The sequence below is a fragment of the Phascolarctos cinereus genome, unplaced genomic scaffold (genome assembly GCF_003287225.1).
Source record: "Phascolarctos cinereus isolate Bilbo 61053 unplaced genomic scaffold, phaCin_HiC Scaffold_2;HRSCAF=192, whole genome shotgun sequence".
Lineage (NCBI taxonomy): Eukaryota > Metazoa > Chordata > Mammalia > Diprotodontia > Phascolarctidae > Phascolarctos > Phascolarctos cinereus.
In genome coordinates, this window is record NW_027555625.1 from 270583324 (window position 1) to 270611118 (window position 27795).

A 27795-nucleotide genomic window follows, 5' to 3' on the forward strand; every position below is an offset into this window, starting at 1 on the left:
ACTTCCCTCTCAACTTTAGATCTGTGATCTCATCATCTCATGATCATCAGTAGGAGGTGGGCTGGGAAGGTTCCACAGGAAGGGGAAGTGGGACTTGAGCTGAGCTTTGACTGAAGGGCAAAATTCAGATGAGTGGAAATAGTCTTAACAAAAACAGGGCAATGGGTTAGTGGTTTAGGATCCATCCCCATTGTGCAGTGGATAGAGGTTGTATTCAGAGTCAGAAATACCTGAGTTCAAATCTGGCCTCAGATACTTACTAGCTCTTGTGACCCTGGGGAGGTCACTTAACTTCTGTTTGCCTCAGTTTCCTTATTTGTGTAATAGGTATGATAGTGGCACCTATCTTCCATGGTTGTCATAGGATTAAAGTGAACTATTTGTAAAGCATTTTGTGGACATTAAAGTGCTACTTGAATACTAGCTATCATTGTTATTATTATGATCGTTAATAAGGTTGGTGTATTTCCCCAAGGCTGTAACTGGCTCGTCTTGTTCCCCACCCCCTAGATGTGGATGTCCTCCAACGGCTGGGCCTCAGTGGGAAGAAGTCAGCTGGTGGACGGGCCCCGGGGCTGGCCCCCGTCCCTCCAGGAGTCATCCCGTTCCAGTCAGGATTCATCTTCACCCAGCGGACCCGCATCGAAGCCCCCACCCGAGCCATCATTCCTGCCGCCTTTGGCACTGAGCTGACCTTGGTGCTGAGCCTTTGTTCCCACCGTGTCAATAATGCCTTCCTCTTTGCTGTCCGGAGCAGCAGGAAGAAGTTGCAGTTGGGTGTTCAGTTCATTCCCGGCAAGATCGTCCTCTACTTGGGCCAGCGGCGCTCCCTGGCCTTCAGTTATGATGTGCATGATGGGCGGTGGCACCACTTGGCCATCAGGATCCGAGGTCAGGTGGTCACCCTCATTACTTCCTGTGGGAAGCACCAGATATCCATGGATTTGCATTTTAAAAAAGATGAATCTCTTGATCCTGAGGGGTCTTTCCTCTTTGGGAAGATGAATCAACACTCAGTCCAGTTTGAGGGTGCAGTGTGCCAGTTCAATATTTATCCTTCTGCCAAGGCAGCTCATAATTACTGTAAATATCTGAAGAAGCAGTGCAGACAGGCTGACACATACCGGCCACTCTTGCCTCCACTCCTTCCCCTCCTTCCCCAGGACCCCGATGCCAATGTCCACCTTGGCCTCCAGACTGACACCTCTCTGCAGAGCCTGAGGAACCTGACCACTGTGATGCCTCCACTGGCATCCCTTCGAATCGCCAAGACTACCCAGGCCTTGCCCAGAGCACCAGGCAAAGGTGCCAAGATAACAGTGGTGCCTTCAGCACCGACCAGCCCTGGGTTGGTAGTGCCCCCCCGCCAACCTATGAGGACTAGCACTGTGGATCCTCGGTCATCCCGATCCACCCCAATGAGTAGTCTGGTCTGGACCGTACCAGTGACTGCAAAGCCATTGCCTTTGTCTTCAGGCAAAGCTTCCTCCTCTGTGCTCAGGCCTGCACTGACCACCTCTCAGAGCAGCTCCACCAAACCTCCCATTCCTGCCATGACGCCTGTGCCGCCCACATCCAAAGCCAGTGTGGTTAAGACTCCCTATATTCCTATTAAGCCAGTAACTCCTTCTGTCACTGTGGTCCCGGTTAAGAGGCCCCATGCTATGGTCAAGCCAGTGCTGACCTCTCCATCTAAGAGCTTCCCTTCCACCATGAAGCCAGTGCCCCTTGGCTCCCACCTCATCCCTGCCAAAGCCCTGCCTCCTCCTCCAATGAAGCCCATACTTCAGAACTCTGCAACAGCCAAAGCTCCTTTTCCCACCGCCAGGCCAGTGCTTCCTGCTGTACGGTCCTCCCCTCCTGTCACCACCAAGACAGTGTCCCAGGGCTCCAGAGTCAATATGGCCAGAAACCTTCCTTCTACCAGCAAGCCAGTGTTGGCTTATACTGGTACAGCCAAGCTGACCCAACCTTCAATTAAGCCATCCTTGCCAACCTCAGGTTCTAGCCTAGCCCAGACCCCTAGGCCCCCTGTGAAACCAGTGTTTCCTACCACGGGGATCAAATTGCCCAGAACAATACCTCCTACCTTCTACCCAGGCTCTCCTCCTGGTCTCAATTCCACTGACAGCAAGAGGGTGGCTGAGTCCACTGTGAAGAAGAAATCGACTCCAAAGAGTACCCCCTGGCCACCCAGCCATCCCAGCCCTAGGAAGGCTGGAGATCCACCTAGTACTGTCTCCTTCCCTTCAGGCCTGAAGAATCTGACTGCCCAGCCCATCCCCAAACAGGCTCAGCTCAGTCGTATGGCTGCCACGGTTCTCACGCAGCGCCCCGTCTCCAGCTCCCAGTTCGTGGGTGCCGTCACCCTCATTCACACAGATGGTTACCTGTTCTTTGACCCGATCAGGCCCACCTTGTTCCCATTGCTGTTGGGACCTCCGGGGCAGAAGGGAGACCCTGGCTTCCCGGTAAGTCTAGATGCTTTGTGTGCCCTCTTCCCTCACTTTTATGCTAGAGTGTGAGTGATGGTGGCCATAGAGACCAACATCAGGGCAAGACAGAGGTAGTACCAGTCATCTGGTCACTGTTTGCTCCAGCCTTTATGTTTTAATGAGGTTCATGGCAGCCATGGAGTTGTAGGAAGAACGCTGGACTTGAGGCTGGAGGATGTGGATTCAAATGCCATTTCTTCTGATTACTCTCTGATGGAGCTTGGTTAAGCCACTTCTCTCGGGCCTTCAGTTACTTAACCATAAAACGAGGAGGGCTGGGCTAGGTTCCTTCTGGCTCTGAATTCTGTGATCCTGTATTTTCTGTTACTTGATAGGTATTGATTTATAATTCCAAGTCTGTAAAGGATGCCCAATGTTTTCCTACTACTCTTGACTTCCCTGAAGTATTAAGTAAGACAGCGTGGCGTCATGGGATTGGAGCCAAAATCAGTCAGGAGACACCTGGGTTTGCATCTCTTCCCTTAACTCTTCCCTATGTGATCATAGGCAAATTCAGTTCGGTTCAGTGGCTATCTTTTTAGCACCTGCTATGTTCAGAGAAGTGCAGGAAGTGTTGGGGCTCCAAAGAAGCAGTGAAAAATAATCCCTACCCCCAGGGAGCTTCCATTCTGCTAGGGAGAATTGCTTAACCTCTCTGAGCCTCAATCATAGACTGGGATAATATGGCCTTAGATATTTATCCTGTACGGTTACATTTTGTGGTTGCTGTTGTAGGTTTTTTTTTACTTCAACCTAACCATGCAATTTTATTTGTGTAGGAGTTCCCAGGGAGTTAACTGCCTCTGCCAGTGCAGAAAGGTACCTGCTCTGTAGTTTATAGTCTTACAAAGTTGCCTGGGGGCACTGGCAGGTTAAGTGCCCAGGATCATAACCACATTATCTGTCAGCGTCAGGATTCGAACTCAAGTCTTTTTAACTCCAAGGCCAGCTCTCTAACTACTATCAATTTGAGGGACAATTGAGCTAATACATGTAAAATGCTTATAAATCTTAAAGCATTATGTAAATGCCAGCTTTTTTTTTTTTGGTGTCATGATGGTGACAGATACTGGAATAGGGGTTAGCCGATGGTACAAGTTGCCTACTAGGGCTGATAACCAGATATCATTTTAAAGATCACCCAGTGAATTATAGTTGACTTATTGGGGGTCCCTGCTATAAAGACTGAGTTTCTTCCCAGACAGTTTGCTGATAATTCTCCAGTGGCTTCTAATAGACAGAAAACGGTACCGCCCTACCTCCATGAAGAATTTCCTTTCTTGGGCTGTAGGATCGTAGGACTTTTAGCACTGGAAGGGACTTTAGAACTAACACAGAATCATAGGGTCACAGACCTGCAAAGGACCTTAGAGATGATATAGTCCAGCTTCCTCGTCTGACAGATGAGGAAACTGAGCCCTGGGGAAACTTCCCTGGGTTCTCAGACCAAATTGGCTGTAGATGCAGGACAAGAGCCCTGGATTCTTGGAACTGAATCATCAGTTCAGTGTTCTCCCCGCTATGTTCTTATCCCCAATGACAAGTGTTCTTCTGAAGTCTTCTCTTGGCTCTCTCTTCCTTTCTTTCGCCCCAGACACCTGGCTCTTCCTATCCCCTGCTGAGTCAGGTTTCCTATTGTTTACTAAATCAGTGTTTCTCAATCCACACTACCCTCGAGACAGTGACCGACACTTCACATTCTCTTCCTCGGGCCCCTCTGTCTATCACAGCCTCAGCAATCAGAAAGTAGGGAGCAAGATTTAGGGAGAAGGAAGAGATTTGGGGTGGTAGCGACAGGATGGAGAGAAGAAAATGAGAAGGAAGAGCTACTTTAAAATCTTTTGTAAGCTTTAAGATGTAAAGACCTTTGGTAGTAAAGAGAGCTGGATGGGTAAAGCGCTGGACTTGGAGTCAGAAAGACCTGAATTTGAATTCTACCCTAGACACTTAGTAGCTATGTGACCTTGGTCAAGTCACTTAACCTTTGTTTACCTCAGTTTCCTTATCTGTAAAATGGGGATAATAAGAGCACCTACATCTTAAAGTTATTAGGATGATCAAATGAGATAATGTATGGAAAGTGTTTTGTAAACCTTAAAGTGCTTTATAAATGTTGTTATCATCTTTATCATCAGAGGTTTGTTAGACCAGGAGAAAGTCCCCATAGACAGAGATGATGTATGGATCAGTGGTTGGGGAAAACCACTTTAGATATGGGAACTCTAGAGAGACAGTGGATCGGCTACCTGAGGGTAGCCCCAGGGAGATTTTCATTTCTTTAAACACGTGGCATAGTGGAAAGAGCACTGGTCTTGGAGGAACAAGATCTGAGTTTGAATTCTGGTTCTGCCACTTACAAGCTGTGTGATCTTAGACAGATCACTTTTCCTCTCTGGGCGTCATCTGTAAGAAGTGTGGACTTGAACAGTTTGGGTTTCTATAAGCAGATGAGCAGGGGGCTGGAACATTTGAAGCATTATACATCACCAAGAACTCAGGTTCACCTTTAAGCCTCCTGACTTGAATGGGGACATTGATCAGGGTAGTGTGACTTCCCCGGGGCTGGTGGGCTGACTCATCGGCAGGCTGGGCCACTAGACCTAGTTTCTAGGGGGCCAAGGCCACAGCTGCTGCTTCTCCCCTGCCTCGAAATGTACTAACCCCCAGGCTCTTTCATCCCCTGCCCAGGCTCTAGAGCTCTGAGCCAGCCCCTCTATTTGAAGTGCCTGTTTCCTGCTGAGTGGACAGTGGCTAGTACTTGGAATTTCTTGATTTTAAAAACACATTTAATTATTTTTGATAATCATTAGTAATAATATTTATACAGCCTGTCTCTAAAGGGACCAAAGCACTATTTTTTATTGTAACCATATTGTAAATCTTATGGAAATAATTTACATTACTTTTCAATTATGTAAATGTTCCCCAAGGCCCTGTTTTCTGAAATCCATTTTCTCCATTAAAACAGCCCCAGCTAACACACAGTGAGGGCATGATCCATGCTCCTGAGGAAAGGACGTAGTTGCATGGAGCCCTGTGAGCTCTGGCCTGGCCACAGGCATCAGAGGGCCTGGTTTTCATGGCTTTCTCTGACACCACTGGTCTCTCTAAGGTTCAAGTCTTTTCTTCTATTTCACAGCTGCTCTGTGGGGCTAGTCAGAGGATCACAGCATTTAAAATGGTCCAGTATCTTACTTAGAGATCTTCTGGTTGTTGTAGGTAAGAAACCTGAGACCCAGAGAGTTGAAGTATCTTGTCTAAGGGCTCACAGTTAGTTAGTGTCAGAGCCAGATTTGCACCCCTTCTGACTCCGAATCCAGAGGTATTGCAACTCCATTGGAAGGACTGGAAAGTTGTCCCTATTTGATGGGGTGGAGGCTGGGGAATGGGGTAGATGATAGCAGGACACCTGCCCAGCAAGGTGAAGGGCTTTGCCCACAGTCATTCAAGGGGGTTTAAGGTCAGGCTCCCAGACTGTTCTTTCCACAGAATTTTAGAAGATGAAGAGACCTTTTTTCAATCCAACTTCCTCATTTTAAAGATGGAGAAACTGAGGCTCAGAAAAAGAAGGAAAGAAATAAGCATTTATTAAGTACCTGGAATATATCAAGCATTGTGCTGAGCCCTTTATAAATATTATCTTGTTTAATCCTTACAACAACCCTGGGAGAAAGTTACTATTATTATTCCCATTTTACCACTGAAGAGACTGAGGCAGACAGGTTAAGTGAAACTTGGCCAGGGTCATGCAACTGGTAAATATCTGAGGCCTGATCTGAACTTAGGGCTTCCCACCTTCAGGCCCAGTGCTCTAACCACTGAGTCTAATGTGATAGAGCTATCCATTAATGGGTAGAGCTATGCCAAGAACCCAGGCTTCCCAAATTCAGGAAAGCACGTTCTTCATTCTACCATATTGTCTCTGAAGTCTTAAAAGGTGGATGGTGTTTAGGCTACCCTGGCACTAGGCCAGTTTTCATGTTTAGAATCTGCTTTACTTCTTGTCACACTCCTCAGCACTTACTCCTTTCTGTAGCAAATATTTTCCACTCCATCTTGCTGTTAGAATTGGGCCTCCAGCCACTACGTTTCTCTGAGGTTCTTATCACAGCTCAGAGAAACACTTTTTGGATGTGGTAGGAGACTAGATCTGTCCAGCTTCCTGGGCTGCCCTCAGCCTAGCTCAATGGGTACAGTACCCCTTTTTGAAACTACACTGACTTCTATGGAGTTCCTCCCCTACCTCACTAAATCTCCAGTTCTACCCATCTCAGCATCCTTCAAAACAGGGGACCCTTACAGTATTGTGGATAGATGCCAGAACTTGGAGTCAGGAGACCTGAGCTCTCATGCTGGCTCTGCCCCCATCTCGAGGAACTTGAGTAAGTAGCTTCTCACTGAACCTCTTTTTCCTCATCTGTAAAATAACTGGACTAGATGATTAAGTGTGAGAATAAATGTCCAGTGCTTGAAGTATTATACATATGTCAGCAGTTATACCTCTGTTCTCTTCCAGCCCTAACAGCCTGTGACATTCAGCTAGGAGACAGTCCATTCGGGATAAAGTTAGGCAAAAGTCCCTGGGCAGCTGCCCCTTTTAGCCACATGCAAATAGCATAATTATTTTCATTTTTCTGTGGAGACTTTTGCTTGTCTTTGCAAATCAGGGCTAATCTTTACTGTAATAGAAAAGGCATGGGAAAATGGGTGTGATTTTTATAGATGGAAATGTTTTCATCTGTAGAAGTGAAGTGACTCACCCCAAATCACGTAGCCACTTAGTGTCAGAGCTGGGGCTAGAATTCAGGTCTCCTGAACAAAGGCTCAGTCTTGAGTTCCACTAGCTTGCCCTCTACCTCAAGGCCTTATATCATAAAGGCTTGCCCTGCCGGCTCAGTAAGCTTAGGCCCCAGGCCACTAGCTGTTAGCTGGATGATCGTACTGTGTTCTATGAGAACTAAACAGTTCATTAGCCATCAGCAATATTGCGAGGAGGGGGATAGGATCTTTCTAGGGGACCCTAGACATGAAGGAGATCCCAGGGAATGAGATTAGCTAGCCCTTCCATGAATGAGGGACTTCCCCAACAATTTGTATCATAGGGCTAGTGTGAGAAAGGAACTTGACCTTCATCTCCCCTTCCAGGGGTCTTTAGCCCCCATGCTCCCCTCCTGCTTTCTTCTATGAACAGAGCAGTTGTGCTGTGTGCTGGCCTCAGAGGGCTCGTTGTTTGCTCGAGGTGGAAAATCCCACCCTTTCCTTGTGAATCATCAGGAAAGCCACCCCAACTCAGGCTTGGTTCCCTGGAAAGAGATGGCAGATTTTTTTCCACTGCTCTGAGAACAGGCAGGGTCTCAGATTGGTTGGGAAGGAGGGGTGGCAGGAGAGGGGAAGAAAGGGAACCCAGCCCACTAGCTCCCTTCCTTGCTAACAAAGTTAAGTACTGAAAACTTGAAACACCCAGGCTGAGCCACCATGTGGGGACAGCTCAGAGGCTCAGACCCCTCCCAAGGTTCCCACAGATCTCTACAGCATTTCAGTGAGTGGGAAGGGGGGTTGGGAGAATGCAGATGCTGAATCAGGTCAGCACTTGAAGGAATTCATTTTTGCCCCAGTGTCATCCAATGAGCACATATCTGGACTGGATTGGGGATGGCGACTCTCACTTGAGTAATTACTCTGGCACTTAATATGTCTGCTCTGGGCAGATGTTGGGTATGAGGTCAGTCTCCTATCCAGGGCCTTTCTGCCCTGGTTAGTGAAAAGTTTGCTCTTTTCTTCGGCTGAGGAAGTTTTAGTGTTGGCGATGTGAGGGAGATGCTCATCCTTAGTATTTGCATGTTGTCATAGACGTAGGGGACTTTTCATGAGCTGGGTTTCAAGGCTGACTCTGTCCTTGACTCTGTTACCGTGAGCAAATCTCATCGTTTTCATCTCTGAGATGGGAATGATAGTTTTTTTCCTCTCCCACATTGCAAGGGTATTGGAAGGACATGTCAGAGAGAAAGAGTTGGGAAAGGAAACTGACATAGTCACTGAGAACTATCTTTCCTAGCTTCCAGTTCCTTCCTTACCCTCAATTAGTTGTGTTTCTTTGGTGTTACAATCCTTTGCTCCTTGGACTTTTCCTCCACTTCTGAGTAAAAGAGGAGTGTAAACCCCGAAGTAGCGGGTTGACATCCCCCAAGGTGATTCTGCTCTCACCACCTTCCAGGCCAGACGTGACCAAGAGCAACCCAGCAACGGAGCGTTTGTAAATTTGGGTAGTCATACGTTAGCTTCCTTAGAAATACACCCACGGGAAGCAGGTTGGCCAGTGAGCTGGACTGGCCCCCAAATACAAGCACATTTGCTTCAGGGAAAGCCTGTGCCAAAGTCCTTTGTAGCTGGAAGTCATAATTAAAGGAGAGGAGTCCAGGAAAGAAAGTCAGGCCTTCCATTTCCAGATGTGAGAGGCAGGGATTATCCTTCCCAAGTGAAAAGTAGGACAATAGAGACCCTGAGAAAAGGACTTATCCAAGGTCATACTATGAATTCGTGGCAAAGACTGGACTGCGTCTTAGTTCTTTTGCCTGCCAGGCCATATGTCTGTCTAAGAGACCATGCAACCTCAATCTCTCTATCTTACATGTCTCAAGTGGGAGACAGAGGGAGGGCTAGTGAGGGGGGTGTTGGCCATGTCCTTTTAAAAAATTTACCCTTTCATGCGAGAACACATTGTTCTCTTAACTAAAATTTCCAGGGGTAAGAAATGGGAATTAATTATCAGCCAAACCATGCTGGATTTCTCTTACTTTTTCTACTTCGAACTAGAAACCTGTGGCATGGGGCTGAACAAGTGTCCCACATAGGTTATTCAAAAACAAAAGGCTCTTTAAAAAGCCCCGAAAAGGTCAAATACCGTTGACAAGAGGAAATCATGGCACAGAGAGAAGAGTACCCAACTTGGAGACATGATACCTGCTTGTTCGCTTTGTGAGTTTAGGAACATCTCTTTGGGCCTTGATTTCCCCATTTGTCACATGGGAAAAAAGACTCCTTCCTTTCTGTGTCTCACAAGGCTGATGTCAGAATCAAATAAGATGGTCAGTATGAAAGCTTTGGGAAAATTTTCAAAATTCTAAGTCACCCCATACATTTAAGGGGTTATTTTTATTAGGGATAGGAGACAGGGACTGACCTTGTGATTTCATTGTCTGGGGAGCCCAGCTGATAAAACTCCTGGTCATGTGGCTGAGCACCTGCAAACATTTGACCATAGAGAGTTGTCTAGATCACTGGGTGATTAAATGACTTTCCTGGGTCACACGGCCTAGGGCCCAGGTGTTCCTGACTCTGGGGCTGGCGTTCTATCCGCTAGGCAACACTCCCTCTCTTTTTACTGTCATTCCTATTCAAAAGGGGGGTGGCTCCCTGTGCTTCTCTGCAAAGTTTTTAGACATGCTTTGATGAAATAAAGATAGTCAGCATCTTGGGTTCTGGGTAGTGGGCAGCAGGCCTTTGTTACTGCCTGCTCTAATTCCTCCCATCACTGGGTGTGTGAAATCCTAGCCTCTGCCTGCAGCAAAAAGTTGCCACAGAATGTTGAAATGTAGACTGTTAGAACTGAAAGGGGCCTTAGAATCATCTGATCGAGAGCCGTAAGGGATCTTTGAGAGGCTCTCTTCCAACCCCCTGGTTTTATAGATGAGGGTTTTACAGATGTGAAGGGACTTACCCAGGGTCACTCAGATAGACAGTAGCAGAGACAGACACTGAACCCTGGTCCTCTGATCCTAACTCTAATGTCTTTTGCATTAGGCCAAGTTGCTTTCTGGAACATAGAATATTAGAACATAGAACCTGACAACAGCCAGACTGGTAGAGATTTTGAGAACATCTTGGGGCTGGCATAAGCTGAGTTTTCTTCTCTTATACTCTGAATGGGTCTCTCATTCCCCTGGTTACTGGCCTGGAATGCAGATAGGGGATCAGGGGATAGGCTGGGTTATTGTCTCTGAGGCTTTGACCCTTTGAAAAGCCTGGTTTCCATATAGGGGAAAGAGGAGAGGGTACACGTGGAACACTGAGTGCCGAGGAGATGGTGGAGAAGGAAGAAAACATTTCAGTAAGACCGAATGCAAGGGTGGGAAAGATCAAAGATGCCAGCAGGGGAGAATTCTGTTGGGAGGGCACAGAGGGAGAAACTCAAATGGAGAAGATGAAAGGGAGTGAGCACAGTAGAGATCTAGGAGAGGGACAACAGGAACTTTGGCTTAGAGCATCTTTTCGATGCCTTCTTCCAGCTGCTGATGCCTGGGGCTGGTTGGATTCTAACCTACTACGGTGGGTCTTTGGTTCAAAGGCTTGTCCTCCAGCCTCCTCTAATGTTATTGCCCTTACTGGCAGCTGGCGCAATTGTCAGTCAGTCAGTCAACAAACATTTATGAGATGCTTATTATGCCAGGAACCGTGCTAAGCAGCGGGGATGCAAAGAAAGGTAAGAGAGAGTTTTTGCCCTTGAGGAGCTCACAGTCTAATGGTGGAAACAACATGAGGGTAAAAACAAGATAGATATATATAGAGAGAGAGATTTAGATACAGACAGAACAAGATAAATAGAGATAGAGATAAAGATATAGGTACAAATCTATCTATCTCTATGTCTATTTAGCTGTGTTTGGCTATCTATCTATCTATCTGTCTGTCTATCTGTTGTCTGTCTATATCTCTGTCTATCTGTCTATCTCTCTGTCTGTGTTTCTCTGTGTATCTGTGTCTGTTTATCTGTCTGTTATCTGTCTGTGTCTATCTAACTGTCTGTCTCTGCCTGTCTGTTTGTCTTCTGTATCTGTTTATCTATCTGTTGCCTGTGTCTGTCTAGCTGTCTGTCTTTCTGTCTGTCTGTGTTTATCTAGCTGTCTGTCCATCGATGTCTGTCTGTGTCTATCTGTCTGTCTGTCCGTTTATCTAGCTGTCGGTCTATCTGTCTATCTAGCTGTTTGTCTTTCTGTCATCTGTTTTTATCTAGCTGTCTGTCCATCTATCTAGCTATCTATTGTCTGTCAGTGTCTATCTAGCTGTCTGTCTGTCTGTCTATCTAACTGTTGTCTATCTGTGTTTATCTAGCTGTCTGTCTATCTGTCTGTGCTTGGCTAGTAGGGCAGTAGACTGGAAACATAGCAGGAGCAGCATGGTATGGTGAGAAGAGTCCTGATTTAGGAGTCAGGAGACCTAGGCTAGCTCTAGGTCTGCCTCTAACTCATTGTGTGATCTTGGGTGAACAGCTTCTCTTCTCAGTCTTCATTTACTAGTCTGTTCCATGGAAGAATGGTCCCTGGCCTGAGTATCTTACGGGAGTGATTTAGGAGACTCAAACAAGACCATGCGTGTGTTTTAAAATATAAGGGAGTAGAGTGGGGGAATGGTGGCAACTTATAAAATGATGATCATTAAATGATGGGTAGGACTATGTTGTTGCTAAGGTTCCTTCTAGTTCTTTATGTTCTTATGATTCTGTGATTATTTTAGCATCTGTCATCAACTCAGTGTGTGACTCTGGGTACCCCACTTGCTGTCAGGTGGTATCGGTTTTTGTCTATAGCATGGGTAGAATAGTGCAAAGAAGCCCTTGTGAGAACCTGGGGCTTTCAAAGGGTGTGAAGTGGTGTGCTGGTATTCCCCAAATTCTGTCCGATCACTTCTTCCACTCACAATCCTTCACGGCTAAGAATAATAGCATTATAGTTGATTCCTGTTTATCCTGTATATAGCTTGTTTGCATATATTTATTTGCTTATTGTCTCCCCCTTTAGACTGTGAGCTCCTTGAGTGCAGGTCTGTCTTTTGCCTCTTTTTGCATGTGTAGCACTTAGCACATTGCCTGGCACATAGTAGGTGCTTAATAAATGCTTTGTGATTGACTTACTAGTTTGTGGTGAACAAAAAGGATCTGAGAACCACTACTCAAGATGGAACCCTCTCTTCTATAAAATGTGGTGGGTAGACTACATGATCTCAGTGCTCTTCCATCTCTGACATTGTTCTAACATTCTATGTGCAGAGGTTCCTTCCAGCCCTAATGTTCTGTGTTTTAACATTGTATGTTTTAAGGTTCCTGCCAGGTCCGCCATTCTCTGTCTGTGATGTCATCTGTCCCTTGGCAGTATTTAATACTTGCTTCTCTCTCTATCTCTCTAGGGTCCCCCCGGCTTGCCTGGGTTGCCCGGGATATCAGGCAAAAGAGGACCCCGGGTAAGTGGTTGTCTCTTTGAGCTGTTGCCATTGATAATATGATGATAAATTTTGGTGCCCTGCTGATGCCCCCAAGTTTTCTGGCAGGTTCCAACCAGAGATTCCACTGTAGAAGAAACCTCTGGTCCAACTACTGGTCACATAAAGCAGAATGCCTATAATGCAACTCAGCAGCAATGCCCCCGAAAAGTTCCTTCCTGGGCCAAGCAACTGCCCCAGGCCATTGACCGAAGCCCTGGAAGACGGAGTGGGATGGCGCTTATTTTTAGCTCATAGCTCGCCAGTATTCCTGGTGAGACAATTACATAAACCCACAGTTCACTCCAGACCTGGCCCCCTGCTCTCTGGGAAGTCGGTCGGTGGAATCCACTCTGGCTGAAGTGATGTTTCCGTTTTCCATTTGTTCTCAGTGCATCCAGCTCCCCAAGTTGCTGTCAGCAGAGCAGCTCTGGGCCAGGCTTGAGCTTGCAAGACAGGAAAGGTTAGGGGGCCAATGTGGGACTCTTGAGGGAGGAGGTTGGTCATTTGCCTGTGGGGTGGGAGCTGTTCTCTCTTGTTCTGGGATAGGGCCAAGGGGCTAAAAATGGGCAGACTTGTGTAGTGGAATAATAAAAATAGTAATAATAACTAGCATTTGTATAACTCTTTCTCATTTGATCCACACAACAACCGTGGGAGGTAAGTCCTATTATTTTTCCCGTTTTACAGATGAAGAAATGCAGCAAATGGAGATTTAGACTTGCCCAGAGTCACATAGCTAGGAAGTTATCTGAGGCCAGAACTGAACTCAGGTTTTCCTGACTCCAAATCCAGGCCTCTAACCATTGCTTTTGGCCAGCTCTGTGGAAAACCTATGGATTCTTAGAACCATAGAATGTTAGAACTGGCAAAGAGCTTTAACTCAACCTTGTACATTTTACAGGTTTAGAAACTGAAGCCACAGTGAAGCTTAGTAACTTGCCTGAGATCACTGAAGCAATTCATGGCAACACTGGAGCTAGAACCCAGGCTTCTTGTCTTCTAGTCTTGTGTCTATCCGTCCTTCCTTTCTTCCTTCCTTTCTCTCTCTCATCTCTTTCTTTTCTTTCTTTCTTTATCTCTTTCTTTCTCTCATCTCCTTTCTTCCTCCCTTCTTTTCTTCTTCTCTTCCCTTCCCTTTCCTTCTTTTTTTTTCTTTCTTTCTCTGGAGCCCATAGACTCATATATAAATTTCAGGGGATCTATGAACTTGAATGGGAAAAAAAATCAAATTTTTATTTCAACATAACTGGTTTCCTTTCTAATCCTATGTATTTTATTTTGTAAATTTAAAAACATTTCTCTGTGATGGGGGTACATAGACTTCACTAGACTGCCAAAGGAGAACCCCTGCTCTAGCTCACCTCATTTCACATGCTGGAGAGTTTTTTCTCCCCATTATCCCCTCCTTCCAGAATTTGGCCATTCCACAGGCCTGAGTGGGCTGAGTGGGTGGATGGGGGAATCCCTTGTCCCTTCCCCCACTCTACTTTTTAAGCTGAAGCATTTATGGAAACAGTTTGTTTGGCCCCTTTTCAAATATTTTGTTCATTTTTCAGTGAGGCAGAGACCAGAGTGGAATCAGGAGGCTGGGAGAAACAGGAAAAAGCCCTGAGCCTTAAACAGCTGTAAATGTAGAAGCCATTCATGGGGGAAAAATAGAAAACTATTCTTTGGGGCATTCCCAAGTCTAGAACCAAGAAAGGGTGGTCCTGGCAGGAGCTGCTCCCAGTTGACTCTATGCAGGCTTGATGTTATTTGTGGGTGGGGGGTATATGTTCAGGGGTTTGTCAGAGCTCCTCCTGTATCGTCCCTGAACGCTGCCCCCCCACCAGCTCTCTTTTCCGAATGCATTTGTTCCCCAGAATGAATTGGTTCTATGTGGTTGGGCTTCAGTCCACTGGGTTAACTAGATAAGGATCCTGAGGAGGAACATGATGTAGTGGAAAGACTAGGGAACCAGGAGTCAGGCTCACAGGTTCTCAATAATTGGAAGGGCCATCAGTGGTCAAAGCAGGAGATCTGGGTTTGAATCCCAGATGACAATGCCTTTATAAGCCTGGATAAGTCATCTTATCAAATGATGTAGTAGGTAGCTAGGTAATGCAGTCAATAGAGTATTGTAGCTGAAGTCAGGGAGACCTGAGTTCAAACCATACCTTAGACACTAGCTTTCTAACCCTAGGAAAGTTACTTAAACTTTCTTAGCCTCCATTTCTTCCTCTGTAAGATGAGGATAATAATAGCACCTATCTCTCAGGGTTGTTGTGAAGATCAAATGTGATTATATGTGTAAAGTGCTTCACAAACTTTAAAGGACTATATAAATGTTAATTATTATTATTATTGTTATATATAAAGTACTTTGAAAACCTTAAAATGCTACATAAATATTAAATATTAGTGTTTATGTTTTTGGGCCTAAATTTTTCCATATGTAAAATGAACACCAGAGGGAGAGGACAAAAGGCTGGACTTAGAGTCAGGAAGACCTGGGTTCAGATCTTGCCTCTGACATATTCTGATTGTGTGATCATGGGCTTAACCCTTTTATACTCTAAGCATCTCTCAAAAACTATAAATTATAGATGAATTGCCAACCTGTAGTGGTGGAAGGAGTATTTTATACCAAGGCCAGGCCAAAGAAGATTGGAGATAATTCTTGCAATATTTATCTCTCAGAGTTGTTGTATGCATTTTTAAAACTTTAAAGCACTGCGTAACTGAGTTATTTATGTAATGCCTCCTCTAGGTTACCTCCACAACTCACTACTTACAGATTTATAGGTTGGGACCTATATTAGAATTATTGTGGCCATCTTCAATTCTGAGGTTATTTTGTGGGTCCAAACTCCAAAACTGTATCTCATGAGCCCCCATTAGTGAGCTTACCTTTAAAAGTCAGCCAGTTGACACAATTAGCTCAAAGCAAAGGCATATACTAAAATGTATGGTATGAACAGAGGCTACAAAACATTCGCCCTCATGCATCCATAATGTAGGGCACACTCTCCCACAAATATATACAGTGGCTTACACCTACAGTACTACAGGGTCCCATAATGCCTTCTCAAACTCCAGCCCTCACCCCCACCTCTCCCTGCACAGAGTCTTTGCTGAGAAGGTCTTTCAGCTGAGTCCCTGATTCTGCTCCTTTCCATATCTCAATTTTAAGGCTATAGGTATCCTTTGAACCCATAGTCAACTCTCTTTTGTTATATGCCACAAAACTGTTCTCTGCCCTTAATGCCTCAATTGCCTCTCTGTTTCTATGTCTGTTTGGACAGTATGTGTCTCTGCTCCTTGGTGAATGTGGTATCTCCTACTGATTGAGTAACTCCATTAACATATGCCATGGTTAATGAGGAGAAGGAGAGAAGATCTGCTTCCCTGCTGCTGTTTGGTATATGTGTAGGAGCCACACTCCATGTAGTTGCTCCTGGCCCCAACTAGACCTTGACTGCTTCTAAGGCTAGCAGGCTAGCAGGGTTTTGGCCAATCTTTAAGCAGCCAATAAAAAGCTACCCTTTTAATGCCATCAGAGAAATTTCCTTCATACTTCATAAAGGGATAATGGGGTGTAGACATTTTTTTGCACTTCGTTTACATATCAACAACTCGTTAGTTCTGTTATAAGTAAGTGAATTAGGGGAAAACGAAATCATTCCCCGTGCCCCCATTCTATTTATTGTTGTTGTTGTTATTTCCGGCATTGAAAACGTATTATTTTAAGGGAAACTTTAGGGTTACAACACCATAGATTTAGTATTGGAAGGGACATGAATGTCACCTAGTCTAACTCCCTCATTTTACAGATGAGTACACTGAGTCCAGAGAAGTTAAATCATAAAAGTAGTTAGGAGCAGAACTGGGATTTGAACTCAGGTCCTATTACTCCACTTCCAGCCAGTCTTTCCATCATACTATCTCCCCGGACCTAGGGGAGGGAGCAGATCTTATAAGGTTATATCATTTCCATGGTTGAGTGCCCTTCCAACATAGGAGTGCCCTTCCTAGTCAAGTACAGACAGGGGAAGAATCAGACCACAGAATCAGTTATAGGTCAGGCATGAGCTTAGTTCAGATCTGGAGATGTGGAAGGGGATACCTGGCTGAACGTGACAGACTCCAACTGGGGAGCTAGCTCGAGGGGACCAAGGAGAAGACAAGTTCAGATGCTGCTCAGCTTGTTGAGAGGTCAGCAGCCAGAGGTGAAGGCAGTCTTGCTAGAGGCAGGGGGATGGACTATGTGACCTATTGAGATTCCTTCTGGAACGTTTTTCTGTGATGGTCTGTTGTGATGATTCCTCAATGGTACGTTTAATAGAGGACCTGAACGTGGACTTTGGGCAGATGGTAGTAATTATCCAGACCATAGGGCAAGGATCCAGGTTGTTAGGGCTCTGTTTATACTGCAGGCCTGGAAGCCTCATCTGCATAGGGACCTTTCTGGAGAAAGTGGCCTGAAGCAAGATCTAACCATTTCAAAAGGGTGTGGAAATGTATCAGAAAGATTTAGATCTCTTTAGGCTGGTATAAACCAACAAATGAATTTCAGTCATTTAGTCCATCCATCCAGTTTTTACTGAGTACCTCCTGTGCTCACATTCTCTGTGACGTGGGCGATACAAAGAAATAGAAAACATTTTCCTTGCCTTGGAATAATTGCTGACACTTATGTAGTGTTTTAAAATTTGCAAAGAATATCCCATTCATTGTTTCCTCAAAATCACCCTGTAAGGAAAGTGCTACAGATACTATTATTCCCATTTTACAGATGAGTAAAACTGAAGCCTAGAGAAGTTAAATAATTTGCCCAAGGTCACAACCAATAAATCTCTGAAGTGGGATTTCAACCCAGGTCTTCCTGACTTAAGGTCTAGCATTCGAGCTACCACCAATCCTGTTGGAGAGACAAGGCTAAATCATCAAGGGCCAAACTGTGTGGTATAGACCATGTAGTAGAAGGTCAGAAAATAAAAAGACCCAAGTGGACTGGAGCAGTCAGAGACCTCAGCCTCGAGGGCAATAATGTGTCCTCTGTCTTTATCCTGTACTACAGGAGAAAATGTTATGGAAGCGAGGGAAACAGGCAAACCTCAGAAGAAAAGGTTTACCTTGGCCCTTCCCACATCATCTCCAAATTTCCTCCTAGTTCTAACAGTCTATATGTCCTTCTTGGAGGAGGAGATACTTGAATTTGACCTTGGAAAATGAATAGGATCTGCACTGGAAGAGTTTGGTCAGGGCATTTCAAGTTTGGAATGGAGGATCGGGGTACATGAGCAAAGATGTGCTATGAAGGGTGGAAGAGAGTCCACAGTGAAAGGTCTGCCCTGGGGAGCAGAGGACAGAGGTAAAGTAAGGTGGGACCAGTCTATGAAGGGCTTCAAATGTTAGATTGAGGAGTCTGGGCTTTATGCTGTTGTTACATTAAGACAGGCATGAGGCTATGAAGGTGTGCAAGAAGTTGGTGGTAGTGAGAATGGAGAGATAGCCATTCCCACACGCCCTTTTATGCAGCTAATCTTTTCAAGAAAGATGAAGAGGCACTTTTGATTAGGGATTTGAATTTAAGAGCTGGGCCTCGTAGATTACACCTCCTGTCTTGGGCAGAGGGAAGAAGCTGGACTTGAGGAAAGAAGTTCAAGTTGAGCCATGCCCTCTACAGGGGAAGGGGCCAAAAATGAGTAATTGTTGATCTCTTATGACTCTACTCCTGAGATGACAGAGTTATACATCTAGAACTTGACAGGACCTCACAGACAAACATGAAGTGTCAACCATGAGCCAGGCGCTGTGCGAAGCACTGGGAATGCAAGATAAGGCAAAAAACAAGCTGCTCACCCCCTGTGGGGGAAAACAACATGCAAACAACTATGTACAGACAAAATATAGAGAGGATGAATTGGGAGTCGTCTCAGAGGGCAGGCCCTAAGATTGAGGAGGACTGGGAAGGGCTTCTTTTAGAGGCTGGGCCTTTGGCTAAGGCTTGAAGGAAGCCAGGAGGTGGAGATGAGGAGGGAGGGAGTTCAGCCAGGGGAAATTCCCAGAGTGGGAAGATAAAGTGTCTTGTGCAAAGACCTCACTATATCGTATACTATGTGGAAGGAAATGAGGTGGAAGAAGACTGGAAAGGTAGGTATTATTAAGAGGCCAGATTATGAACAGCTAGTACAATCTCCTCGTTTTATAGATGAGGAAAAGAGGGCCCAAGGAGGATGCATGCCCAGAGTGACACAGGTAGTAAACGGCCAAGTCAGAAATTGAACCCAGGCCTTCTGAATCCTGAGCTAGTGATCTTTCCACTGTATCACAGATACCCTTGGCTTGGTGTTACCACCTTCGGTAGATCAGGCAGGATATGCTTTCCTCTAACTTTTTCTTTTTTCCTTTCCTGTTCAGGGTCCCCCTGGGCCTCATGGAAACCCTGGTCCTCCTGGCCCTCCTGGTGCAAAGGTAGGTATTTGTTGCCAGGTAGATTTGATTATCCCCTTCATCAAGGCGGAGAGAATGGAAAGAGTCCATCTAGGCCAGGACATCTGAGCTTTGCCAGCACTGGACCACACCATCCAAAGTTTATTTTGTGAAGGCTGCAGGAATCTTTTACAGTTGGCCCAAATCTATCAGCATGACCCCTAGTGACAGACAGATGATTTAGGTCTACTAGTTCATGTGTGTCATATGTGCTAGCAAGTTAATTAGATGAAAATTTTTGTTTTTGTTAAAAAAAAATCTCAGGTGGGTTGGCACCACTGGCTGGGTTAGGTGAACTACATCTGAGTTGCAGGCTATATACTATATGTCCAGGGCAGAGGGTAGTAGGAGTTCTTAACTTGGGTCTATGAACTTTAAAAAATATGTGTGTGTGTGTGTGTGTGTGTGTGTGTGTGTGTGTATAAACTGTATTTTAATATAATTGGTTTTCTTTGTAATTTCTAGTATATTCTATGCATCATATAACATGTATTACATTTTATGCATTTAAAAGCAGTATTCTGAGAAGAGGTCTCCAGACTTCACCAGACTGCCAGAGAGGTTCATGACACAAACAATATTAAAAACCCCTGGTCTAAGGTGATAACCTGGAGGGTCAGGAGCTGGGACACAGGGGCTAGGCTATGGGAAAACTGGCCCTTTGGTTTGGAAGTAGGTTGTGTCTCAGGGTCATAGATTTAGATGGGATTTTGAAGACCATTAGGACCTGGCTTACACAGCTGACATGGGATTTGAACCTGAGTCTTGCCGACTTCCTGACTTCAAGTCTCATACCCTATATAGTGTGTCAGACTTGTCTTGGTTAAAATGACCTCTCTCTGGGGCAACATGCTGTTCTTTGTCAGTAGTGTGACAGTACCTAAGAGGCTGCTGTGCCAGTGGTAGTCTGAACTTTGGGATCAGCCAATAAACTTTATTAAACACTTACTATGTGCCAGGTACTGTTCAAAGCACTGGGGAGAAAAAGAAGCGTAAAAGATAGCTTCTGCTCCCAAGGAGCTCGCAATCTAATGAGGGAGGGCTCAGCGACCTGAATCTGCAGCCCCCAGTGAGAGGCCTGTTGTTACCAGCAGCTTTCTTGGTTGCCTGTGGATATGGGGCTTCCATCTGGACTGAGGGCCAACATTCTAGTTGATTGCATAAGCTAGAACTGGTTATCACAGATCCCGGCTAGCCAGCTCCTATCAACTCCTTCTCTGAGGTAGTGTTGCCTTTTGAAGCAGATATCTGATGCCCTCTGTGCCATACAACATATCTGGTAGCACCTGTTATGACTGGGGTCTGGGGAGGGATGGCAGCTAGTGGCAGCTGGGCATTTTGTAGGAGCTAGAGGAGAAAGATAGTTTAGTTTGGGGAGTGGACACTTTGCAGCGTCTAGGGAGGTTCTAAGTGGTATTGCCACCTTGGGAACTGGACTGCTGCCCCCTCCAGCTTGAAAAGAAATCAGCTTCTCAGCTGGGGCATCTGTTTTGAATCGGAAATGCACAGGGAAGGTTCTTCCAGTGAATATTACATCCTGGTGTGACCCAGTGTTGCCTCATCACTGCTTTCCAGATCATGTTTGGAGGGTAAAACTAGTCATTTCTGGTCCTTTGAATGAGAAAGACACAGGAATGCACACAGACACAGACACAGACACAGATACACAGAGTTATGAGCTGAATGTCAGGGGCCAGAGTGTGTCTGCTTTCTCTCTGTCTCTCTGTCTCTCTGTCTCTGTCTCTATCTCCTTCTCTCTCCCTCTCTCCTTCTCTCTCTCCCCTTCTCCCTCTCTCTTTCTCTCCCCCCTCCCTCTCTCCTTCCTTCTCTCCCTCCTCTCTTTCTTTCTTCTCCCTCTCTCCCTTCTCCCCTCTCTTTCTCCCTTCTCCTTTTCTTTATTTTTCTGTCTCTGTCTCCATCTCTCCTCTTTCCTTCTCTCTCTTCCTCTACCTCTCTCTTCTTCCCTCTCTCCTTCCCTCCCTCCCCTCTCTTTCTTCCTTCCCCCTCTCTCCCTTCTCCCCTCTCTTTCTCCCTTCTCCTTTTCTTTATTTTTTTTGTCTCTGTCTCTCCTTTCCTTCTCTCCTCCCTCTCTCTTCTCTCTTCTTTCCTCCTTGTCCCTCCCCCGTCTCTTTGGCTGTGCTGCTTCCAGATTGCTGATGGAAGGGAAAGACCAGGCTGACTCACTTGTAGATCTCTTCCTGTCTGATCTGCAGAGAGGGGCTTCAGGGATCTCTCTTCTGTGGATGGGCAGGTGACCAAGTGGAGTTTTTGCTTCAAGCTCTGCTTTTTGCCTTTGTGTTTTCTTGAACCCAAATTTCCTGGCCACATTTTAGAATGAGATAAAACTGCTCCATGTGTAGGAAGAAAAAAGAATGTTTTGTCTTCAACTCTGTTGGTATCTGGGTCTGGCTTAGTGTAGTGAAAAGGGCACTGCATTTGAAAGCAGAGAACTGGTTAAAATCCTGTCTAAACTAATGACTATGGATGTATCACCCAAGAGTCAGTGTAAAAAAGAACATTGGATTTGGGATCAAAGAACCTGAGTTCAAATCTTAACTCTCTTCCTATTACTTCTGTTACCTTGGCAAGTCCCCTCAATTTCCTCATCTGTAATATGTGGGGTGGGACTAGATGGCCTCAGAGGTACCTTTCACTTCTGATAGTCTCTGGTCTTATCATGGTGGCCATCCCAGGGATCATGGTAGGCCCTTGGTACATGCAGACTTAATGAGTATTAGAGCTGGAAGGGACCTTGAGAAATCATCCCTAGCCATTCTTCTCATTTAAAGAAGAATTTGAGATTCAGCAAGGGAAAGCAACTTAATCCAAGATTCGTCCGCCAGTAAATTGAGCAGCTGGCACTAGCCTCCAGTCTGCTGGCACCCCGTTTGCCTTATATCACTCCTTGCTTAGCATGTACCCTCCCTACCCTTGTATTATTCCATTCTAAAGGCTGAATATTAAGTTTAGGCCATGGGGTAGGGGGTTGGGAGAATGAAAAGATGTGTTTTATATGTATTTACAGATAAACATGGTATCTATCAGGAGGGGATGCTTAGCGGTGGGAGGCTGGACAGTATGATGTGTGTTATTCCTGGTGGGAGCATTGTAAGATTGGGAGCTTGAAGCAACATTGGAGATCATTTAATCCTATCGCCACTTATTAGAAATGACAAAATGGAGGCCTAGAAGAGGACATTGACTTGCCTAAGGTTCTTACAAGCAGGATTTGAACACAGGTCCTCTGACTTGAGAGCCAGTGTTTTTCCTACTCTACCATGCTAGTAAATCTAGAGTTTTCTTCTTGAAGACTTTCCTGCAGCTATTGCTCTCCAAGGCTTGTTTCCACAGCCAGAGATTCCCCAATTGCTACACCCTCCTCCCCCGCTTCCTCCTCCCCCACCCAGCTGTGCAGTTCTCATCATCCAACGATGCCATTCACTTGGGCCCCTGACCTACAACCTCACCAACACTGGCAGTCCCACTGTGCCTCACCCCACTAGCATATGTGGCTGATGGGGGAAGCCAAGGCAAGAGTGGGGCTGGGCAGCTGCTCAGTAATCAATTTTGGAAAGTAATTGGCGGTGGGGGGGGGGAGGCGGGGAAAAGGGTGGGTGGGGACCAACTAGGGAATTGCTGCTAATAGCTGAAAGGGAGTCCAAATGGCCCAGCTTACAGTCCTGTGCACTTTGGGCTGCCAGGCAAGAAAACTTCAGTCCTTTATAATTTTTAATAGATAAGGGTGCGGATTCTGGGAACAAAAGCGTAGGAGGTGTTTCTCCCGCTGGGGCCCTGTCTCAAGCCAAAAGGAGCTGTGCTGTTCTCCTGCTGGGCTCAGCCCGTTACTGATGAGCTTAGCCTTAATAATCATAGCTCACATTGATGTGGCACTTCACAGTTTACAAAACACTAGACAGGCATTATTTAATGTGTTCTTCATAATGACCTTGTCTGAGAGGTAGAGAGAGATGTCATTTTCCCCTTATCAGATGGGAAATTCAGAAGGGTTAAATATGACCCAAAGGCCCACTCAGGCGGGCATTCGCCCCAGCATGGCCAGAATTTGAACTTAGCTAGTGGTATAACTGGGACTCAGATCTAAGTCTTTTCTCTCCAAATGCAGTGGGTTTTTTTTTTCAAACCCTGACTCCAGATTAAGGAGCTTAGATTCTGGCTTAAGGGCTAACAAGTCATGAAGTCATGACAATTTGCCCTTTGCTCCCCCAGCTGCTCCTGGCCTATAGCTTGGAGGAGGAGGGTTCAAGCCACCCTGGATCAGGAGAAAAAGCTCAGCAGATGGACTGATGAGCATAACCAAACCTGCATGGCTGGAGGGGAAGCCACCTCTTCTTCCAGGCCACAATCTGTAGTCCCAAACCTCCTGGTAGAATTTAGCTGCAGCGGCGTGTCTGGCCCTGGGGAAGTCACCTGGGGTGACCATTAGTACTGATGGCACCCAGCAGATGTCCATGATCGATCATTATGGCGTGATGAATGGGAGCCTTTCAGCAGGGGGCTAGGGCTCGAGGCAAAGAGCTTAGAGGACAGGGTGAGGAAGGAGGTGCATTAGGATTTTGATGGGGAGTCACAGCCGTGTGGCTGCATGCACCAGGAGGAGCCATGGCCACATCCTTGGGGAGCCACAGTTTTAATGGAAGAGGTATGGTCCCTCCTTTTGGTGGGGTAGGCACCTGGTCTGTGGCAAAGACATAGCCCCATTTTTCAGGAAGTTCTCACTCTGATGGGGGAAGCATGACAAGGGAGGCAACAGTGGAAAGAACCCTAGTTTTAGATTTAGAGCACTAACATTTCAAGCCTGGTGTGAACAACGGCAAGCTAACTTCATTCCCTAAGGCCTTGGTTTCCTTTTCTGTAAAACAGATGTGTGTATTGAGGGTAGAGTTAGACTAGACACTAGATTATTGCTAAGCTTCCTTCCAACTTTAAATAGGTCACGTAACAGGGGTTGAATTCCCTGCAAGCCCATCCCCATGCATGCACCCCTTGGGTGTCCTCCAGTCCAACCCTCACTCCAGTCCCATGCAATCATTTTCCCTTTCTGAGCCTCAGTTTACTCATCTGTAAAAGGAAGATAATAATGCTTACAGTATCATTTTCACAGGGCTGTTGCAAGGATGGTGCCTAAGACACCATGTAAATGTGAATTGTTGTTGGGGCCAGTTCTCTATTTAGCTCAGATGGCTTAGTCTAGATTCAGTTGACACTCCCTAGGCCTTGGCTGAACTGTAGAAATAGGCTTGCTTGATTATTCTGGGGAGCTGTGAGAGGGGTAGCTCTCAGTTCCCTACTCTTGCGGCAGAGGGATGCAATGAACTTTTGGAAACCTCTAGATATTTGCAGAGATGGCCGATTTGCTTTGAGAATTTTGTAATCTGGTTCTGATCTGATCTTTCATGGTCATTACATGTTAATGTTGTCATTTTAGTCTGGATGCCATGTTGTTTGTTTCTTTGTTTTTTTGTGTAAACGATTGCACATTTGAAGTGATAGTGGGGAAGACCACCATCCAAATGGATTTGGATCCAGATTATTCGACCTGGATTGGGAAAGGAGGGCAGAGCTTTTTCTAAAGCACAAGAAGATGGAATACAATAGAACAGATACTCATTAAGCACCTCCAGTGTGCACAGTGTTGTGTTTGGTGATATCACAGATACAGAGTTAAATAAGACAAGGTCTCTGCTGTCAAGGAGCTTACAGAAAAATGAAATTACTTGACCACTCTAAGCCTCAGTTTCCCCTTTTGAAAAATAAAGAAGTTGAACTAATTGATGCCTAAGATCTCTTCTTTAGCTCTAACTCTTTCCATTCTGAGGTTCTTTCTGGCTCTGACATTCTGTGACCAGATATCTCCTTTGCTTTCCTAGAGTTTATAGAAATCGATTTAGTGTCTGCCCTATAGTTCTTTTCTTCCAAAGGCTGTATTCAAGCATCATATTCCTTTCCCATTCATTCCCTTTTTGAGTTACCAGAGAACTGTAGAATCCATATTTCTACTTTATACTGACTCTTGAGCTGAATTTAGCAGTTTGTAGCTAGAGGTTCATCAGGCAGCTTGACGAACCCACAGAAAGAGCCCCTTCATCTTGGCCTGAGGGTTGGTTGACCCAGGCCCAAGTTTCTGATCATGGAAAATACTACCTGGCATTGCTGCTGCTTTTCCGATCTCCTAGCAAACAAAATGATTTCAGCCCTGGAGACTTTTCTTGCTACATCCCAATATAGGGCCCTGGAAGAGCTGTCTTTCTCCATGGCTGGCTCCCAGGGCTAAAACATTAGACTGCTTCCCAAAGTGCAACCCAATTTCTTGGTCCATACTAGAATGGAGGAGGGGGATTTTCCATGTTTCATTGGGAATTGTGGTTTGGCACTGTCGGTAATGGAGATGGAAAACTTTAGCATTGGGCAGTGGACTGGGTGACAAAGGTTTAGAATAGACTAGTCCCCAGAGCCCTGGGATATGTCTCTGGTCTCAACTTTGGCTAGATTAGGGTGTTATGCCCAGTGTTGGTAGAGAGGGAGTTGCATTTTGGGGGTGGGTAGGTGTGGGGCCTTCTGGTTACCTGGGCAGACGTCCCTAGAGGATCCAGAAAGAGGATGCCCTCAGAGCAGAACTTTGACTCCGATAAGGGCTGTGTGCATAGGGGGATTAGTTGCATGATTTCACTTACTATTTGGCAGCCTTTGCCGGCCTTCATTCACAATTTGCCCCGATACATCTGTAATGAATCAGTGGCGTTCCATGCCGCCAGCCGCCCAGAACACGTTCCCCTGCTGGAGGAAGCTGGAAGGAATGGAGAAAATAGGGCTGGAGGGCTGGGCTAGAGAAAAAGATGAGGGAGGAGGGAGGATTGGCTAGGCTTGGGGAGGAGGGGGATGGTACCGGAACAATTATGACTCAAGAAGGTTCTGCTGCTTGACTTAGGAAGTGGCATTCTCTCTGAGATCTGCTCCTCTACCTCTGATCTGGAAGAACCTTTTAACCAAATGGCTCTTTGGCTGAGCTTGGCAGACACTCTTTAATGATGCTGAGGATGCACAAAGTTCATTAGTGGTGGCCACATACCCTGGTGGTAGCAGAGAGTTCTTGGTAATACCAGGCCTTAAGGGATTCTGGACTCAGAGGTCTGTTAAAGAGGTTTCTAAGGGAAAGGGCCTCAAGGCTGGGCACAGTGGTTGCTCAGCATTTCCTGAGGCCAGGATCCCTCTCAGCAAAGCAGTTATTTCTGGTACCTCCAACGTCCCCCTCCTCCAGCCTTTCCCTCTCCTGTGGTACCCTTCTCTCCACTCCTTGGGACCTAGGGCCTTCATGCTCTTTTGTCTCTTGCCCTATCAGGAAAAGCTTTGGAATATGCTCCTACTGAGTTGCACCTGACAGGTAGGACAATGTAGTATGTTTCTTCCCCCAGATGCATTCACATGAGAGGATGAAATGAATCTCTAATGATAGAATTTCAAGAGACCCCTGAGGGAGGTATCTTGGAGGAACAGAACAAATGTACATGTTCTTAAAATGCTACATGATTACTCTTTAGTAATAGTAATCATAGCTTTTGGATCTGAAAGGTCTAGCTCATATACTCCAACCCTCTCATTTTGCCTCTAAAAATGAAGTCATCTGCCTTAGGTCATGTAGGCAGTAAATAATAGAGGCAGGATTCTTCTTATTCTTATTCCTAGACATGGAGAGTCTACATGACTTGTCCAAATTCACTTGGCTACTAAGTGGTGGAAAGGGATCACCTTAAACTTGGGTTTTCTGGTGCTAAGCCTAGTACTTTTGCTACCGCACGGTGCCTACCACAAGACTACTGGGGACCTTCTCTCCAGTGCTCTCTGTGGTCTGCAGTGCTTTCTCTTTGCTTGTTCTTTCTTCCCTTCCCCACATCCTACTCTTTTTCCATCCCTGCATATGTCTTTGGAACATTCATTGGTATGGTTCCCTGGCGTGCTCTCTTAGGACTAAGGTGTCCTAGTAGCCTAGAAAATCCTCCCTTAGCTGGCAAGGAGAGGATGTGTGTGTGGGGAGAATCTGGCATCCTTTTTTGGCCATTAATAAATCTTCAGTAGCACAGGGGCAAACTCAGAGATGTGGACATAAAAGGCATTGGAACCGTGGGTGGAAATAGCCAACAGGAGCTGAGTTTGGGGGATGATGGTGGTGGTAGGCAGAATGCAGTTTAAGGTTGTGGAGGAGAAGGTTGTGTAAAAACAAGTAACCTGGAATGAATCAGTGTAAAAGGCCAGGAAGTTAATGGGAGCTGGGAAATGAGGTCTGAGCCCGTAACCTGATCCAGCTATGTATCCAAAGGAAGGCGTAGCTCTGGGAGAGGGAGAGAGGGGAGTGATGGCGAGTCAGGTTGGAGAGTGGGGGAGAGAAGGGGTGGTAGGTCTAGAGAATTTGTATGAGGAGAGGATGTAGAAATACTTTTTCTTCCCTGAGGGTACTTTGGGAAGAACATCTGGCATCCTGCATTCATTTCTGGGCATCTCATTACTAGAAACACAAAGGCCATCTGGAAGGAGGGCTGAGGGGAGGGAACTGTCAGGA

General features: G+C 45.8%; 1 protein-coding gene across 3 annotated transcripts in view; it reads left to right on the top strand.

Annotated features, from left to right (window-relative positions):
- The window catches only part of COL27A1 (collagen type XXVII alpha 1 chain), a 242693-nt gene that overhangs the window by 16795 nt on the left and 198103 nt on the right, over nt 1–27795 (top strand). For all 3 annotated transcript variants that reach the window (XM_020965661.2, XM_020965662.2, XM_020965665.2), the window contains exons 3-5: nt 511–2471; nt 12675–12728; nt 19152–19205. In XM_020965661.2, the coding sequence (XP_020821320.1) occupies nt 511–2471; nt 12675–12728; nt 19152–19205 (2069 nt within the window). The remainder of the gene's footprint in view (nt 1–510; nt 2472–12674; nt 12729–19151; nt 19206–27795) is intronic.